This window comes from Corylus avellana, chromosome 1 (assembly GCF_965113065.1).
Source record: "Corylus avellana chromosome 1, dhCorAvel1.hap1.2, whole genome shotgun sequence".
NCBI classification, from domain to species: domain Eukaryota; kingdom Viridiplantae; phylum Streptophyta; class Magnoliopsida; order Fagales; family Betulaceae; genus Corylus; species Corylus avellana.
Window position 1 is genome coordinate 26,509,282 of NC_142490.1, and position 19,779 is coordinate 26,529,060.

Below are 19,779 nucleotides of genomic sequence, written 5' to 3' on the forward strand. Positions count from 1 at the left end.
CTATTGACCAGGTTCGCACGATAGGTATGTATGCATGCTATTCCGAAGTTTAAAATATATACATATTTATGCATGATGGTACATATAGTTAATTAGTACATAAATTCAAATAATATATGTTTAACCATTTGTGTGCTAATATATACTTCATCATTGCAGATAGAGCAGGTACTTTGAGGTGTCGATCGTAAAAGACTCGCACAAGTTGTGTGACATTCCTGATGGAAAAAAGGGTCGTCATGGAGTATAATGGCGCGTAGCAGCCCGTAGGACAAAGCGGCAAAAAATTTAGAAGGATGATGGGCAAGACGTGCAAGATCGGGTCTTTTATCAGGCTATCCGACAACTGGAAGGATGTGCCAGAACAAAGCAAGGAAGATTTATTTGAGTCATTGATGGTAAGTGTAGATTAGATGTTCGTAATTTATGATTTGTAGCAGTTGAAAATTAAATTTTGTAAAACAACAAACACTTTAGTACGATAGTTGTTAATTGATGCAGAATTACTTCTACATTATGCCTGGGTCGGATATGGCAGCAATTAAAAAAGATGCTTTTAGAGACATGGGCGAGAAGCAGAAGCTTTTAAGGCACAAGTTAAGGAACAAGCTCATGATTCAGATGGGCGACACTCCTTCGACAGTGGCGGCAAGGGCGCGTGAGACCATTTCAAAGTACAACCCCATAGATGTGGAAATATTGTTGGGGAAATGGTGTAATCCCAATTATCAAGTAGGTTATGACTTGAAACTATTTGAATTTCGTTAATTATAATTATTGTTTGATTGCTTAGCGATTAGTTATGTCTACATGTTGTATTCGTAGGCTTATTGTGCGCACATGAAAGACATACGAGCACATAATCAAACACCACATTACACAGGCTCGAAGAGCTATGCAAGGGTTGCACATGAGGACGTACTACTCTAACTTACCATAACTATATATATTTGTGATATATTGCGTAGTATATATACGAATATTTAATTGATGGTTTGAATTAATTGCAGGTAATTAGTTCAGGCAAGGCTTCTACGCGAGCAAAGGCGTATATCGAGACCCATACAAAGTCAGATGGTTGCTCCCCAAATCCGGTGGTCACAGCGAGAATTGTAAGTGGCAGACACCTTGTCGTGAATTTTTATTTATGTATTAACTTATTGAGTCTTAACAATTGTATATAAATGTGAATGCTCATGTATAGGCACGGATGGAGGAGTTATTGGAAAATGACCCTGCGGAGCAGGTAGAAGGGCCCTAAGGGACAATTAGGTGGACACCGGATGACGCTTATGCTCAGGCGCACGACAATAAGCCTGAGTATGCGGGTCGTGTTCGAGGGGTCAGTAAGAATATTTTGCCCGCACACGGCACCATATACTCATACTATACACCGTCCCAAACACGGTCGCAAAACTGGGGCGCCCCAATGATATTGCGCGAAGAATTTGAAAGAACCATTGAAGCTGAGATAGAGAAGCATAGGGAGCAAATGGATGAGAGGCTGGCGGAGCAGAGTGAGGCGATTACTGCGGCGGTGACTGCACGGGTGGCTGAGCAGATGGCTGCTTGGATGGTAGCGTATAAGGCCCGGATTCACAGCCTTGAGGGGTCGAGACGTATGGGCTCCGAGCCGGAGGTGACGACTATCCGGAATCCGCAAGATGCGGAGTCCCCAGCCCGAGTGATTGTGAGATCCTCAGTTGATAGCCGATCAGGTAACAATATATTTTTATTGTTTTTATTTGATTAACACGGTTATCTTACGAGTCAAATAAACTTTGTTCGTATCTAACACAATTGTATATAACACAATTGCAACGTAATATGTGTAGATGACGTAAGAGTAGAAGTTGAGGATGATCACAATGAAACCCAACATTAGACGCCGGTTGGTCAGAAGTCTCGTTTATCAATACATTATACCCGTCGTTCAGGCACCCCGTGAGTATATATATATATAAACTTTATATAATCTACTTTGTTATTCCTGGTTGGTTTGGTTGTACTTAGAGCTTTGTATAGTTAATCTTACCATATTTGTTGAAGCCACCTCATTGAATAGACATGTATTGTTTATCTTAACATATGTGTTTGTGCATATATAGGTCGTGCAAATATGTATGTCGAGGTTGTATATGTGACAATTATTCAATTGTTTTCTCACTTACTTTGGCATTGCTCATCTACTAGGAGTTTAAAATATTATATCACAAATGTCAATTAATTAGCTGATTGATTGTTTGTTTTATCTTTTGCAGTTAGTGCGGAGAAGTTGAGAAGACGTATATATGAGGTCACGATGATGTTCACTCAACTTTGGTCTCCGGTGTTTGTTTAAGGCTTATGTTTTTTGTATTTGTGTATAACGTTAGTTGTATTGTATTTTACTATTTCTTACATATTTGCACGTTAGTTGTTTGTATAAAGTTAGTTACACTCAATTTTAGTTATATAACGTTAGTTTGATTATTTGTGGTAGTTGGATTGTGGTAATATATTGATGTTGTATTTTGATTATTGGGTTGGATTTTGATTATTGACAACATGTTGGATTATTGATTACTGATGTTGGGTTTTGATTATATGTAACTCGTATATCAGGTGTCGAGGTCGTATATATAACGACAGGAGAAAATTACCAATTTTTTTTTTTTTTTTTCCCTCTAAACTTTAGTCACGTGGCATAAACTGCCACGTTACTACATGGTAACGTGGCACAAAATGCCACATTACCAAATATGGTAACGTTGCAGATAATGCCACGTTACCACATTTGGTAACGTGGCATTTTGTGCCACGTTACCATGCGTGGTAACGTGGCATTATCTGCAACGTTACCAAATGGTAACGTGGCAGAAATTAATACGTTACAAATTAATAGTAACGTGTTATTTTCTAACACGTTAGCATTTGGTAACGTGTCAAATTCTGACACGTTACAAAACTTCAAATGGTTACGTCCAATATTGCAACCCGCCAGACACGTTACAACACTTTAGTAACGTATTAACCCCATATACACGTTACTACTAGTCTGTGACCAAAAAAAATTGATTCTTGTAGTGATACTTCATTACGCCTTTGATGTTGTCCAGTACTCCAACAAAATATCACCCACTAACATACTTTAGTAGCAAAATTCTGACCATCAAAATTCCACCATAGATCATTGTTCCTTACAAATTCTACCACAACAAAATCTACTACTCTATTGTGTGGCCCTTGGCATCATTTGTCTCCCTTCTCTGAGCCCTTCTACGTTAGATTTTCCAGACCCATCTGATTGCGAAACTGAAGCATTAGTCACATTTCCGTGCATGAAAAACAAACAACTGAATAATCAATTAGTAAATTTCATGGGAATTATCTTTTTATCTGTTGTACATTAAAATATAGCAAATATATAAAAAGAGTTTCATATTGGACCAATAACAAATATCCAGCCATTAAAAACTCATAATTAGATAAAATATGAATCCATTGGCAGAGCCACTACATCAGTAGACACCAACATGCATATGGAATTACCTCGCTTGCACGGAAAATTCTATGTGGTCTCCTAACCCTACGGTTCCTTAGAACCTGGAGAACCACTACTGCCTCCAACATTTCCCTACACCATTTTAAGCATGTTTTAAGAATGAGTCACATTACAAAAAAAAAAAAAAAAAAAAAAAAAAATGACCCTTACGGATGTGTTCATTATTCCATTTACATGTTTTAAGAATTTTATAATAAATGCAAATAAGCATATATATATGTCCTTACAGTTTCTCTCCCTTCATTAGGCTGCCCCTCTATGTTGGATGTTCCAAACCCATTTGGTTGCGAAATCGAACCATTACTCACATTTCTCTTAAAAAAAAAAAAAATCAGAAAAGTGTTAAGTGACGTGAAAAGGACCTTGAAAAAAAAAAAAAAAAAACGAAAAGTCATGTATAAAAACAAGGGTTAAATACTCCAAAACCCCCTGGGGTTTCTCAATTTTATTTTTTTCCCCCTGGGGTTTCATTTTTATCACAGGAGGTCCCTGTAGTTTTGATAACTGACCAAATTAGTCCATCCGTTAGTTGACCGTTAGGACTGACACGTGGACCAATCAGACGTCGACACGTGGCATATATTTAATTTTTTTTTTAATAAAAATTTTTTTTTTTTTAAAAAAATTTTAAAAAAAATTAAAAAAAAAAAGAAAAAAAAAAAGAGAAAAAAGGGAAAAAACTGGGGGTGGCTCGGCAATTTGGGGGTGGCCTTTGGCCATGGGGGTGGCCTGGCCACCCCCATCTGGCCGGATGGGGGTGGCCGAGCCACCCCCTTGGAGCCCAAGGGGGTGGCCGAGCCACCCCCTGGTGCCCAGGGGGTGGCTCGGCCACCCCCATCCGGCCAGATGGGGGTGGCCATGGCCAAAGGGGGTGGCTCGGCCACCCCCAAATTGCCATGAGCCACCCCTAGTTTTTTCCTTTTTTTTTTTTTTTAATTTTTTTTTTTAAATACATTTTTTTTAATTTTTAAAAAAAAAACATTTTTTTAATTAAAAAAAAATTTAAAAAAATTAATATATGTGCTACGTTTCGACGTCTGATTGGTCCACGTGTCAGTCCATACAGTCAACTAACGGTCAACTAACGGATGGACTAATTTGGTCACTTATCAAAACCACAGGGACCTCCTGTGATAAAAATGAAACTCCAAGGAGAAAAAAATAAAGTTAAAAAATCCCAGAGGAGATATAGAGTATTTAACCCTAAAAACAAATAGCTGAAAGTAACATGCATATGGAATCAGCCAAAACAACCCGTCCTTACATTTCCTTTCTTCTTATAGGACCTACGGTTTGTCTTCAATGGCTGGTGACAAGACTTGATGTTATGGCCCACCAACCCACAGTTACCACATCCCCCATGACGTGGCACGTAAAAATTGGTACCACACCACATCTCCCATGACGTGACATAATAATTTATTAAAAAATTTAACAAAATTTTGACAGAAGTATCAAGTAGGTTTATTGACTTATTACATATAGTAGTCAGATACCATTTACAATATTTTTTAAAATTCAAGTTATTTAATTTTCGTGCAAACATATGTACTAGAATAATATTTAACGCTTAAAAAATAGATATAATGTCCTAATATCAGGTCAGTTTTAGTAAAAAATACCGTACCAATAAAATAAGAAGAAAAAAAATATAATAAAAATAATCGCCAAAGCAGAAATCAGTTCTTCCGAGTTCCAACTTTACCCCACCTCCCGCCCCATCCAGCTCGCTCTTTCGCAACCAAGAACGCTTGCAAAGAAGCTCTCTGCTTCTTCCCTCTTCAAAGCAGAAGATTCCCTTGAAACCTACGGCAAAAATGGCCCCAAAGAAAAGCCCCTCTGCTTCCACCAATCCTTCACTGTCTGATGATTTTTCCATCAAGCACGAATGTGGGCGCGCCGTCGCTTCCCTCCAGAGTGGAAACCACACCGAAGCGCTCAAACTCATCAAAGACTCCATTTCCCGCCACAGCGGCAGAAACCACAACGACAACTCGTACAACTCTGCCATTCTCCACCACACATGCGCCGCCATTCACTTCAAAACCGCTTCTCTTCTTGGCGATTCTAACACACAACAGGAGCACCTCAACAACGCCGCCGACTCGGCCAGGGAAGCTTTAGCTTTCTCCCCGAACTCAATCTCCTTACCACTTTCGTACGCCCAAGTTCTCTTCGTGTTAGCATCACTCGACGGCAAGAATGGCTACCAAGAAGTAATAAATGAATGCGAGCGCGCTTTGATTATAGAAGACCCAGTAGACCCTCTTAAAGATAGCTTCTTCCAAGAAGAAGAGTTCCAAGGTTCGAGCCAAGAATTTCGAATAGAGAATGTGAAACAAGAACTCAGGAAGTTGATAGCGAAATGCAAGAATGTTGGATATGAGAATATAAACATGGAAACAATTAAGGACGTATTGGAGAGAGTGAAGAAGGTGGAGGCTTATATTGTGGCGACGAGGCTCTTGCAGCAGAGAAATCTTTCAACATTTGGGTTGCCTTCGCGGGATGACACAGATGAAGACAGAGGAAAGTATGGGAATCTTGAGAGAGTGATGAGTTATTGGAAGAACGCTATGAGTGTTGAAAAGAAGTGGGGATTGTTGAAAGTGAGTATCAAAGAGCTTACAGCACATTTTAGTAAGAATACGTTGGCAAAGGTAGTTTTGAAGGAAGCAGTAGACTTTGCTAAGGAGGAGAAAAAATGGATTTTCTGGGTGTGTTGTTGTTGCGGGGAGAGGTTTGGAGACTGTGAACTGAGCATGGAGCATCTTAAGGGTACGCATATGGAGAATCTGTCAGAGACATTGCAGGCTCATATACCAAAAGAAGTTGGTGATGAGTGGATTAAGATGATTGAAAATGGTGTTTGGAAGCCCGTGGATCTCCCTGCCTCGGTGAGGATAATAGAAAACGAGTCAAGATTTGGTGACCGAATTGATAAAGAAGGTGACCCTGAAGTTTTTCTGATCGAAATTGATGAAAATCAGAAGTGGCCATTGTGTGAGGATAGTGAGCGCAGGGGGATCCTTGAGAGAATTCGTGGAATGTTGGAATTGTTTCTGAGAAACAAATGCTTTGCAGTGGGCCACCTCGAGAAGTTGATGAGAAATACATTGCAAGTGCTGAAAACACACATTCCAGAATCCCAAATTGAGAATCATGGACTGGACAAAACACTCCTCTGTATATGTTTTTTGGATGCTCCCTGGCTCTGCAAAGCCATTGAATTCTTAGAAACGCTGGCTTCTTCTTGTGGCTTGAATAGTATTGCAGAGGCGAGTGTTTTAAATTTTGACCAGGCGTTTTGCGTTAAAGAGAGGATTGCTTTCAGCAGCAACTTCTCTTGTCTCCTTTTGGATGAGAGATTGTTGAGGGGAGAGCTAATTCCCAGTACATATCAAGATGCAATTGCTGATGATGGAACTGCAGTAACTTCTGCAGTAGATGTTCGTCAAAATGCTGAGCTGACTGATGGTGTTGCTTTTGTTAATTGGTTATTGACGGGTCCTGCCATTGGGGATCGGTTGCAGGCATGGGCAAGCCTGAGAGAAACCAGAAATAATCAAGTAATGGAGCTTTTCAAGATTCTTGAAATGGAATTTAAGCATTTGCAAAAAATGTGTTGGAGAAAACACGGGCGTATGCTATGCTGGAAAGTGCTTTGGGAGTTGGAGAGCATATGTGATGAAGAACAAAAGAAAAGGGAGCAAAGTTCAGAGCCTGATCCACGAAGTCATGCATCCCTCTTGTCGAAGCTGCGAAGGCATGTTGATGCCGTGGAAGACACCATTGAGTTTACAATCACTAAGTTGAAGTTGAAAAGCTTTTCGGGAATCTTGGAAGAAGGACAAGCAGCCATAATTTTCATAAAACAAACAATCTTTAAGCTGCAACTGGGGTTGCTTAGAGAGGTGAGTGTCCAATTTATAGATGGTAAACTCGAATAAATCCTTATCTCACCTCTCTCATATCAGAAATCTAATATAGAATTGCAGTTTCAGATAAACATGTATTCCAATTCTCTATGTATTCAATCAGTTGACTAAGCTTTGGACATTTTGATTACAAATATTTAAGAATCATTTTCAAAGGACTCAAATGTGCTTGTAGACTTGGAGAAATTGTTGCAGTAAAGAGGACTTGGTATAACTATGCCTTTTCATGCTGGTTGATTTGCAAATAAATTTTTGATATAGGGTAAAACTTGTAATTATAAGCTTGATCTTTTATTATCTGAAACATATTATTGCTTTGAATGCTGCCTTGACCACGGTGATCCAAATGTCCCAATTTCATAAAATTTGGAGCACGGAATCTTCTTCCCATGGATGATCCGAAGTATAAAATGGTAGAACATGGGAAAAAAAGAAAAAAGAAAAGAAGCAGAGTTCCTCATTGTTGTATGATTTCTTGAGTGTTGAAATCAAGTTTCTTTCTTGGTCTCACCATGTTCAGTTTTGCAGTTTCTCATAGTTGATGGTTCGATCCTGGTAAGGAAAGCTATAATGAGACAGACAGAGCTGAAACTTGGCGTTGCATCTGCTTATGACTACCGGCCTATAATAGTGCACCTGCTCAAGTCATTCATGCAGGTTATCTTGAATGTTCTTACCATCTTGTTGGCCTACGGCTTGATGTTTTTGTAGTAATTAAATCTCTCTGTTAACGTTGCAGGCACGTCTAGAAAATCTAGTTTACAAAGATGCCATTGAGAAGTCTGATGCTGCATTAGAAGTTCTCTTTGCAGATGTTGCTCTTGATACTGCTATAAAAACAAAGGGAAAATCAAAGGATAAAAGGAAGAAAAAAGATCTAAAAAAGGCCATGGATATTAAGGTTTTAATTGCTGGTTTTTTTTTTCTTTTTTAACTTTCTTTTTTATAAAATCTTCGAGGGAACTAATATTGCATTAATAATCTACATTTCCTGTACTGTAGGCAACAAGTAGCAGTGAGGAGCACTTTCCCCTCCACCATGAAAATGCAGAACATTATTCAGATCCAGAGGTTGGTGTTTCCATAAGCACCGATGAACTAAAACAACACACAGAGGAAAAGAAGATGGATGGAGCCATTGCCAAAAATGTAGCAGAGGGTGTGCTGCTTGTCTTCTCTAAGCAGTCCAAGATTGTATACTTGCCAAGCCATGACATTCAATTTGGTACTATTAATTGGATAGATTTTTGTCATTCCCATTGTGAAGCTCAAGCATTTTCACCTACTTAAATTATGGAGATCGGATCGCTGAAAAAATGGCTTGCATTAAAATTATGGAGACCGCAATTCTTAAAGGAAAGACACCATGCTAATGAGGGTCTAAAGCTGGTTTTAGGCAAATATTTAGTTTTATTAGAAAATCACCACGACATCCCTGAAAGACAACTAAAAAAATAAACATTTGGTTGAAAACAAATTAATGCATTAAACAGTACAAAAATCCTCACTTTGTGCTAAGCAAATTATACATGTCCAAAAACAAACAAACAATGACATAAACGCGAACTTAGAAACAGGTTGTGGGAGTTTGTTCTTTCTTGTCTAGAACTTGGATTTGATGTTATCGACAACCTCCTTATCAACTTCGAAAGCCTTCACAAGAATATCACTTGCAATTTCTGGTTTTGACCCAAACACGGCACTAGCAATTGTGATGACACCAGGGTTTTGACTGCTCAGAGTTGCAATGGCAACGGCCTTTGTAGATCCAGCATTGCTCTGATAGTCTACGAGACCAATGGGAAATAAGAACACATCACCCTTCTGAAGAATCTTTGTGATGTGACGGTTCTTGGGGTTGGATGTGACAAAACCAACTTGGAGGCTACCTCCCAACACCGCTAAATTTCAGATGCACGAGGATGAGTGCGAGGAGGATTGATAACCCACAGCTCGTAATCGATACGAGCCAAGGCGATGCCGAGAGTGTTTAGCCCTGGAAGTTGGGCAGCAGTCACCGGTGTAACCTTTGATCCAAATGGGTTGGATGTGTTGCCTGTGTTAAGAATATTATGTTAGAATTATTTACTTGTTATTTACTTCCTTAAGTATTATTAGTCTACTAGGTTTACCTTTCCTTAGTTTACTAGGTTTACCTTTCCTTAGTTTACTAGGTTCACCTTTCCTTAGTTTATTAGGTTACTTGCCTCTCTATAAATAGAGGCTTCTGTATTCATTATTATCATTAGAGTCAATACAATGTAGTCTGTTGTGTGCTTTCGCTCTCTCTCTTCTATCCCTTTCTTCCGCTTCTAATATATTATCCAATATATTTAACATGGTATCAGAGCACAGGTTCTGAATTACCTAAAATTTTTCAGGCGCTGCCAGTGTTATCAGACGCATCCATCCCTCTGTCCCTCACGGTTCTCTATCTTCTCCTTGAATTTTTCAGCAGATCACTATACCGCTTGAAAGCCCGAAAGCCAATCGTCACAGAGCCGCCTCACTCAGTCCCATCGGAGCTCTCACGCGCCCTCACGCGCTACCCAAAGGTTCGGCAATTCTGCCACTGCCGTCCAGCCACCAGCTGCCACGGTGGTCCGATTGCTTCTTTCAGGCCACCGATCGATAGATCTGCTCCCCAGGACTCCAGAACTGCAACCAGAATCCCGATCCAACGTTCCACGCGCTCTCACGCGCCACCCATAGTTATGCGCGTGAGATCCACGCGCAGCCTCCAGTCTCACGCGTGCCCACACGCTCCAGAAGATCCAACTGCCACGTCAGCCCTGCGTGCCACATCAGCACTGCTACATCAGCCCTAAGTGCAACGTCAGCAGAGACACGTCAGCCTTGAGTGCCACGTCATCAGTGCCACGTCAACCATGAGTGCTATATCATCTTACTTCCCACGTCATCAGCCACTGCAATGTCAACATATCAGCCACGTCAGCACCTTGATAGGGTTGACTTTTTCATCGTTGACCGTTGACTTTGACTTTGACCATTGAAAAAGTTGACCAGGTGTTTCCTACTCAATTTTTCGTCCTGATTTCAAATTTGTGGTGTATTTTTGCTTTTGGCATCTCTATATGGCAGAAAACAAGACTCTTCTTCAAATTTAGGAGTTTGTTTTATGCGGTTCAAGTTGGTTCATGCTTGTTCAATTCGGTTCTATAGCCTGTTCTTTGGCGCAGTTCAATCCGGTTCATTCTTCTTGCGGAAGGCACTCTCAGGTCCATGGGTTTTCGGGCCAAAGAAGCCCCTTTCAACCGGCCCACTTATGCCTTGTCAAATGCCACCATCACCGGTCACTGCAGCCTCTCCTAGGCCATTGATTCATTACTAGTGAGAATGGTTTTTTTTTTGTCAGACCTTTTAACAGTCCAAGGGTTTCAGGCATGATTAGCCTCTTCAACCGGCCATTTTTCTCCTTACTTAGCTCAGCCGACCAAGCGAGACGGTCTACTAGTTAGATGGGTCAGACTTTAGTTCAGCCGACAAGGCGAGACGGTCCAAGGGTTTCAGGCATGATTAACCTCTTCAACCGGCCCTGCTTATCTCAGCCGACCAGGCGAGACGATCTACTAGTTAGATGGGTTAGACTTTCGTTCAGCCGACAAGGCGAGACGGCCCAAGGGTTACGGGCCAAACAAGCCCCTTTTAACCGGCCTTGCTTTTCTCAGCCGACTAGGCAAGCTTCTTCATTACTAGTATATGGTTTTCAAGTCAGAATCCACCAAGTGAACCAAGCTCCAGCTTAAATGCATTGCTCAAATTCAGGCAGAATCCACCGGTCTCTAACAACTTTTATGGCGTTACTCCGGCAACTGTTTCGGCACAAGCAGCTTCTTCGGCGAATTCCTTTTTCTTCCTTTTTCGTTTATCCAAACTCAAGTTTACACATTGAGTTTGAGGGGGGATGTTAAGAATATTATGTTAGAGTTATTTACTTCCTTAAGTATTATTAGTCTACTAGGTTTACCTTTCCTTAGTTTACTAGGTTCACCTTTCCTTAGTTTATTAGGTTACTTGCCTCTCTATAAATAGAGGCTTTTGTATTTATTATTATCATTAGAGTCAATACAATGTAGTCTGTTGTGTGCTTTCGCTCTCTCTCTTCTATCCCTTTCTTCCGCTTCTAATATATTATCCAATATATTTAACAGCCTGCAATCTCAAGTCCACTGAAGAAGAAGTCATCGGCTTGAACCAGCTTGGGATCCTTGCAGGCCAACCCATTCACTACAACTGCAAAACATGAAAAAGAATCCTATAAGCAATGAAAGTAGCAATCTTCCATCTAAGCTGCATGAAAAGTATAAGAAACAAATAAAGAAACGTATAAGTTTTCATTGCATTTAAGAATGAAAAGTAGAAAATCAATGCAAATTCAATGAAAATCAGCTTGGCATCCTTGCAGGCCATACCATTCACTACAACTACAAAACATGAAAACGAATATTTTTTAATAATAAAGAAAAGAAAATCAACGAAGAAGCTTCCATGTATACAAAACCGAAACATGAAGTCTTGCCACTTCAAATTCTTTGTTATACATGCAACGTGTACCTGCACTTGTCTTTTCTGCAACGCAGAAATCTTGAAGAGGGCTTGGGTCAGATGCCAAGCTAGGAGTGAAAGATAGAGCTACAAATCCTAGGAAGAGAATGGTAGCCGCCATTTTCATATTTCTTTGCGTTTATGGGAGGAAGAAGAAGAAGTATAGAGTTGTAGAGAAAGATATTCAAAGTCGTATATATATATATATATACATGCAGGGAGAGGTTGCTATCAAAAAAATTTATTCAGCTCTGTTCTGAAGAATTTCGCCGGCCGTCTAAGGTTCTGAACGAGTCTTCCAAATTTACTGTCCGAGTCTTACAGACCGCGTTGGGAGGCGGTAAAGATTTTGCATGCTTCTATCTTCTACTGCCTGCTGGCATTGGATAATGATTATTGAGTTTTCACTGTCGTGCTATCTTTGACGAAGGGGGCACCACCAAGTCATAGTGGAATGACGGCTGGCTTTATCCAAATTGGTTTCTTACTGGGTAAAAAACCTACTCCATAATCAGTTGAGTTATTATAATGTGTAAGGCCAAGATTTTCCTCTAAGGAATCAACGGTGTTGGGTCATATTTTCCCAACAAATAAACAATAATGCAGGACCCTCAACACCTGCCACCAATGAGTCAACAGATCAATAGTTTATTTATTTAACAAACAACATAGACACATGACTTCACTCAAATAAACTAACCAACTATGCTAACACTAAGCACCAGGTGTCATTACCACCATGAATCACTTTGCCCATATAATACATCATGGATCCTCGGTAATATATATCATCAAACAGCACCATATCACCTTCCACTAAGGTGGACACGTGGACTCTCAGTTAACAAGCTGCTACCAAACATCAAACCAAGAAACAAATCACTGACCCATCCTCAACAACACACGTGACCCTTTCAAGTCAACAAACAAACGTGGCCTCAAATCAATAGTCATCAACACGTGTCATCAAACAAATGAATCACTTCACTCATGTGGCACTTCCTGAATCCTAGGTAGAAATCAGTTATAACACCAGCTACTTCTAAACCCCTATAAAGGGGGAGCTACATATTGTTTTCAGGGCTGGTTCTTTAATCTCTGAATCTCTTTTTTACTTAAGCTTTTATTGTTCAAACACATCACTGACTTAAGCATCGGAGAGCCTCCATGGCACCCAGCTTGGAGACCCTTTGACGCTCTTAATATTTTATAGGAGCTAAAGATCAGAGAAGCCACAAAGGACGAAGATCACACCATTCGGAGACTATTGTACGGAAAAATCGTGTATCAACAGTTTGGCGGCGTCTGTGGGAATGACTACGTTGTTACCAAATCAAAATCCATTATGGTGATGATCTTACGTTCCGGCAATATATCAACCAGCCAAAATCAAATATGTATAGATCCATACCAAACAGATCCCAGATCTAGTTCGTGATAATCTGCGATGACGGATGTCATTTTATTTCAAATCAAAATCTTCAAAGGAAAAGAAGATGAAACTGCTCTCAAGGTTTTTCTCAGATAAATTCAACGAAGTGCAAAGCTCAAGAAACTCAAGAAAAAAAAAATCCATTGTTCACTGATATATACACCATGTTACATGTGTCCTTTTAAAAGAAAAAAGAAGAAAGAAAGAAAAAAAGCTATGCATGAATCTTCAAGAAAGCTTGCAGCAAAAAAAGAAAAACAATCGAATTGGTTCTTAAATTGTTATAGGCACGTGGAACGATAAGGGCAAACACTATGTGCCATTTGTATGACATGTGGTGTTTAGAGGATATTTTTTATCTTTACATTGTAAAATAAAAAATTTACAATTATGCCACTATTGTTATTATCTTCTACAAAGGGCTTTTCTTGATAACTCGTGAAGACAAGCAGTGAGCTCAGCAGGTCCTTCGACAAACTAGTAAAACCTGCGAAGGAGACCTCTAGTGTGCCCATTAAACTTGCTGCCGAACAGACACCCCAGTTCGCAGGATTTCAGTTCCATGGTTTCAACCCAAGATGGCTGGACTCCAACTTCACGGCCTCGAAACAGTATCGGCATCCCAACAGGTTCACCGACCAATTTTCAAAGTCCGTCTGAACAAGCCCAGACAAAAACGGAGTTGAAACCGCGACAACCGAGGTCGCCGACCATGCTAGGACAGTGGGTCACCGACCATGCTAGTCGCCAAGCCTACCTTGGCCGAGCATTTCCATAGCCGACCTCCAGTCGCTGGGCCTTATCTCGCCGATGATTGCCGGTCCGCAACTCAAGGTTGTCAAGCCTTCACTGAACTGCCTCAATCAAGGTCGACAGGCCTCGCTCGCTACTCAAAATTGCAGAACCTTGCCAGATTGCATTTATTCTCTATGCAACCCAGGTTGCTTCGGCCGAGTATTGTCATAACCGAGATTCTCTTCAGAAAAGCCATCCTCGATTCACTGAGGTTTTCTTCAAAGCTGAGCCATCCTCGGTTCACCGAGGCTGAGCACCACCATGCTCAGTTTCACCAAGAATGGTGAGGCCATTCTCGGACCAACAAATTTGCAAAGCCCACTTCAAGCCTGCTGAGTCTGCCAAGCTCACCGACCTTGCCTAAGTCTATAGAACTTTGCCGAGTTTATCAAGTTGAGCCTCATCTCACCAGTAACTGCCAGCCTACTACTCAAAGTTGCCAAGCTTTAGCCAGACTGCATCTGCTCTTTTCTTCAACCCAGGTTGCCTCAGCCGACATCAAGATTGCCGAGCTTTGCCTAGTTGTCGTGATTACCTCGGATCGTGAACCATCCTCTGACTTAAGCTGGCCAAATCTGCCACATTGTCGAGCATCATCTTGAGTTTGTCTGAACAAGTTCTGACCCATGCTTGGTTTCACCTGGCCGACTTTTGGCATTGCCCACGACGGTCAGCTGAGCACCATTACAATGGCCGAGCCTTCTTCGGATTATGGGTCACCAAGCCAGATCCTTGCCAAATGAGTCAAAGCTTCACCATCCTTGGATTGCCGAAGCTGCTGAGCTTGTTTTGGTAAAGCACTGCCACTGCCAAGCTTGCCTCAGTTAAACATCACAATGGTTAAGTCTTCTTCGGACCATAAGCCACCGAGCTTCACTATTCTCGATTCACCCAAGACCCAGCTTGGCCATACTTGGTTCACCAAGACTGACCATGAGGCTATCTTCGGGGTTACAGACGAACTTTGTAATTCTCAGACTATGTGTTACAGACCCAGTTTTGACATAAAGACAGAATTCCAACATGGGATCTCTTCAAAGTCACCAACCCAGCCTCGGTTCAGACTACAGACCCACACTCGATGATTTGAAGTTCCGGTTCAGACTCGGCTTCATCAAGCCGACCTAGCCTTGGGTCTATTGTTGACAAAACCCAATTCAGTTCATCGACCTTCTTCGGCACCGACACCTACTCAGTAACAAGTTTAAAGATGCCAAACATGGAGGGAATGCAAATAAACCTATGGGTGACAAATCCTCCTCAGAGTCACCGAACCATCTTCGGTTCAGTCAGACTCATTCTCAGTTCCTTTTGACAGACCCATCCTTAGGTTCATATGAACAGGTTCCGACTTATACTCAGATTCAGCCACTGACCCATATATATTTGGTTTAATATAGGCGACAAACCCTCAAACTCATATGAAGGTCACGACTCTTAAAAAGCCTCGGCGATCTCCCTCCAGCGACTATTTTTAGAAATGAAGTCAGGTGACTCTTCACCATTCTCAGTTCACCGAGACTGTGAGCCATCCTCAAATCAACGAGACTGAGCCTCATAATTCTCACTTCACCGAAATATCAATATTGTCGGATCATTGAGCTTTGCCATGAACCTGTCTCAACCGAGTGTCACCACTGCTGAGCATGCCTCGCCAAGCCCTAAGATTGCCAGACTTTGCCAAATGTTCACAAAGAATTACAACGGTAAACTATGCAACAACCTCCATGGCGAGCTTCGGACAAACAACCCCGAATTAACCTCAGTGAGGTCTCTCTAGAGGTATCACTCTTACCCCATAAAAATTGAGGTACACATTTTATATTCAACTCCTAAGCTTCAAAGAACCAAAATGACAACAAGTCTTTTAGGTTTATTAATGCTCAAATCATTATAATTGACTCTGTTAATCATGTTTTACCGAGTTATTTTCATTGCTCGGATACATGCATTTGTTTGGTTTCTCATTTTGTGCAGAAAGCTGAACTTGTAAAAGCTAACCCATTCTCAGAAATATGAAATTTCCATAGTTTATCAGACTAAGAAATTGGGGAGTAACTGTTGGATCATGGATCAGCTGTGCTAGGCCCAATAAAACGGTCGACCAGCACATAACTAAGCTCGGTTATTTACACCTACTTACCGAACTTATGCTCGGATCACCCTGTAGTTGGAATCACGGGCTTGAGTGCGGAAACTTTCAAAGAAAACTAGAGTCCTGGTTATCAGAATACTAATGATGCTGGAGTTCCTGATCCTGAAGGAAGTGTATACTGGAATTTTAATGCATTGGTTGGTCTCTTTTTCCCTGCTGAGGTGGGAATTATGGCATGTTCAAATCGATCAACTTCACTGAAAGATACTCGGCGTTCGATTCCCATTGGAACTCTGGCTGCAACTCTCACAACTACTGCAATGTATCTAGTTTTTGTGTTGTTATTTGGAGCCCTTGCAACCAGAAAGAAGCTATTGGCAGACAGACTACTTACAGCTACAGTTGCTTGGCCTTTAGCAGCCATCATCTATATTGGAATCATTCTTTCAACATTAGGGGCTGCACTTCAGAGCCTGACAGATGCCCCACGCCTTCTTGCAGCAATAGCTAATGATGACATCTTGCCCATTCTTAACTACTTCAGGGTTGCAGATGGTAGTGAGCCTCATATTGCTAACCTCTTTACTGCGTTCATCTGCATTGGATGTGTCGTAGTTGGGAACCTGCATCTCATCACACCGACTGTAACTATGTTTTTCCTTCTATGTTATGCTGGTGTGAACTTATCTTGCTTCCTCCTAGATCTTCTAGATGCTCCCAACTGGCGTCCTCGGTGGAAGTTTCACCATTGGAGCCTCTCTTTTCTTGGAGCATCACTTTGTATAGTGATAATGTTCTTAATCTCATGGTCATTCACTATAGTTTTTCTAGCCCTTGCTAGCCTGATATATTATTATGTGAGCATTAAAGGAAAGGCTAGGGATTGGGGTGATGGTTTCAAGAGTGCATATCTCCAACTAGCTCTTCGCAGTATTCGATCACTAGGAGCAAGCCAAGTGCACCTAAAGAATTGGTATCCAATCCCCCTGGTATTCTGCAGGCCATGGGGTAAACTGCCAGAAAATGTACCTTGTCATCCAAAACTTGCTGACTTTGCAAACTGCATGAAGAAAAACCGAGGATCCGAACAACCAAGCATCCAAGGATCCGAACAACCGAGCATCCGAGGATCAGAAAAACCGAGGATCCAAACAACCGAGCATCTGAGGATCAAAAACGAGGATCCGAACAACCGAGGATCTGAACAACCGAGCATCCGAGAATAAAAAAAAAAAATCTGAGCTTTGTTCTGCCTTACTATGGTTGAACTCCATTGCGCCTTACCATGGCCTAGCTTCACCAAGCCTCACCACATCTCCAAGAATGGGGGGTATCTGATTTGAAAAAAGGCGTTGGAGCACAACATCCCAAGGAGTCCAAAGTGAAAGCACTCCAATGGCTATAAAATGCTGAACACCGCAAGCAACCAACAAGTCACTATACTTACACTCGGAAAATATAGCTGAACTAAGCGCTTTTCTGAGAGTCAGTTTTGGAAAAATAGCTATTTATAGCGCTTTCCAACCCTTCGGTGAAATATAGCCAAAGAATTTCCCGAGCTTAGTTCGGTGAAATATCACCAAGGCGCTTTCCCGAGGAAGAGTTCAGAAATATAGCTGAACAAAGCACTTTCCGAACTTAACCTTTACCCAAAAGTTACCCTTCGGTGAAATATAGCCAGAGAATTTCCCGAACTTAGTTCGGTGAAATATCACCAAGGCGCTTTCTAGAGGAAGAGTTCGGAAATATAGCTGAACAAAACGTTTTCCGAACTTAACCTTTACCCAAAGGTTACCCTTCGGTGAAATATAGCCAGAGAATTTTCCGAGCTTAGTTCGGTGAAATATCACCAAGGCGCTTTCCCGAGGAAGAGTTCGGAAATATAGCTGAACAAAGCGCTTTCCGAACTTAACCTTTACCCAAAGGTTTCACTCAAAGAAATATAGCTGAACAAAGCGCTTTCCTGAGGCACCACTTAATAAAATATAGCCACGGCGCTTTCCCGAGTTTAACTCGGAGAAATATAACCAAGCGCTTTCCTTAGGCAGAGAAATCGAAAAAAACAAATAAAATAAAATAAAAATAGCTAAACAAAGCATTTTTCTTGAGATTGAGTATCATGCAAAACAATCACAAAAATTAAACTCTTAAGTTTAATTTTTAAAGATTGTAAAGAATAAAAGGGAACAAGCAAGACAATAAAAATCAAGCAAAAGACCTTCCTTACATCAAAGCATCCTTACACATAAGATTCCCGATGCCCGACTAATGGACAAGTCAGCCATGGGAATCGGGGGGTAACTGTTGGGTCATATTTTCCCAACAAATAAACAATAATACAGGACCCTCAACACCTGCCACCAATGAGTCAACAGATCAATAATTTATTTATTTAACAAACATCATAGACACATGACTTCACTCAAATAAACTAACCAACTATGCTAACACCAAGCACCAGGTGTCATTACCACCATGAATCACTTTGCCCATATAATACATCATGAATCCTCGGTAATATATATCATCAAACAGCACCATATCACCTTCCACTAAGGTGGACACGTGAACTCTCAGTTAACAAGCTGCTACCAAACATCAAACCAAGAAACAAATCACTGACCCATCCTCAACAACACACGTGACCCTTTCAAGTCAACAAACAAACGTGGCCTCAAATCAATAGTCATCAACACGTGTCATCAAACAAATGAATCACTTCACTCATGTGGCAGTTCTTGAATCCTCGGTAGAAATCAGTTATAACACCAGCTACTTCTAAACCCCTATAAAGGAGGAGCTACATATTGTTTTCAGGGCTGGCTCATTAATCTCTAAATCTCTTTTTTACTTAAGCTCTTATTGTTCAAACACATCACTGACTTAAGCATCGGAGAGCCTCCATGGCACCCAGCCTGGAGACCCTTTGACGCTCTTACTATTTTCTAGGAGTTGAAGATCAGAGAAGCCACAAAGGACGAAGATCACACCATTCGGAGACTGTTGTACGAAAAAATCGTGCATCAACAAACGACAAAACATAATTCAAATTGACACTATATTAATGATTCATGAGAATCGGCAGATGGTGAATTGTCATATACTAATTAATGGTACTTAAATATTTTAAAAGAGAAAATTAGTGCATGAATAAACTGTATGGTGTTTTTTGGGCTGAAACATGGAACTGATCACGTGAAAGATTTTTTATTTTTTGTTTAGTTATTTATGGAGCCAATGATTAATGTTAATTTTTTGCCTGAGGATAAACATAAAATTTTTAGCACATTAACCATAACTATATATAGCAATGTTCGGAGGAAGGGGATGGACCATAGCCTTTATGGGTCCTTATGTAGTTCCATCTCTACAAGAATCAGTAGAATCATACGTAATGAAAATATTGTGA

At 40.8% G+C, this 19,779-nt stretch overlaps 1 protein-coding gene and 2 pseudogenes across 1 annotated transcript; 2 read left to right on the plus strand and 1 right to left on the minus strand.

Annotated features, from left to right (window-relative positions):
• The first annotated feature begins 5,361 nt into the window (after positions 1-5,361).
• LOC132169580 (uncharacterized) lies at positions 5,362-8,772 on the plus strand. The gene is made up of 4 exons (XM_059580596.2): positions 5,362-7,458; positions 8,011-8,139; positions 8,222-8,383; positions 8,485-8,772. Exons 1-4 carry the CDS (start codon positions 5,362-5,364, stop codon positions 8,770-8,772), a joined length of 2,676 nt encoding a protein of 891 aa, XP_059436579.2.
• A 312-nt stretch (positions 8,773-9,084) lies between these two features.
• On the minus strand, positions 9,085-12,169 carry LOC132172861 (putative germin-like protein 2-1; annotated as a pseudogene).
• Positions 12,170-14,217: 2,048 nt separating this feature from the next.
• On the plus strand, positions 14,218-19,779 carry LOC132169578 (cation-chloride cotransporter 1 pseudogene; annotated as a pseudogene).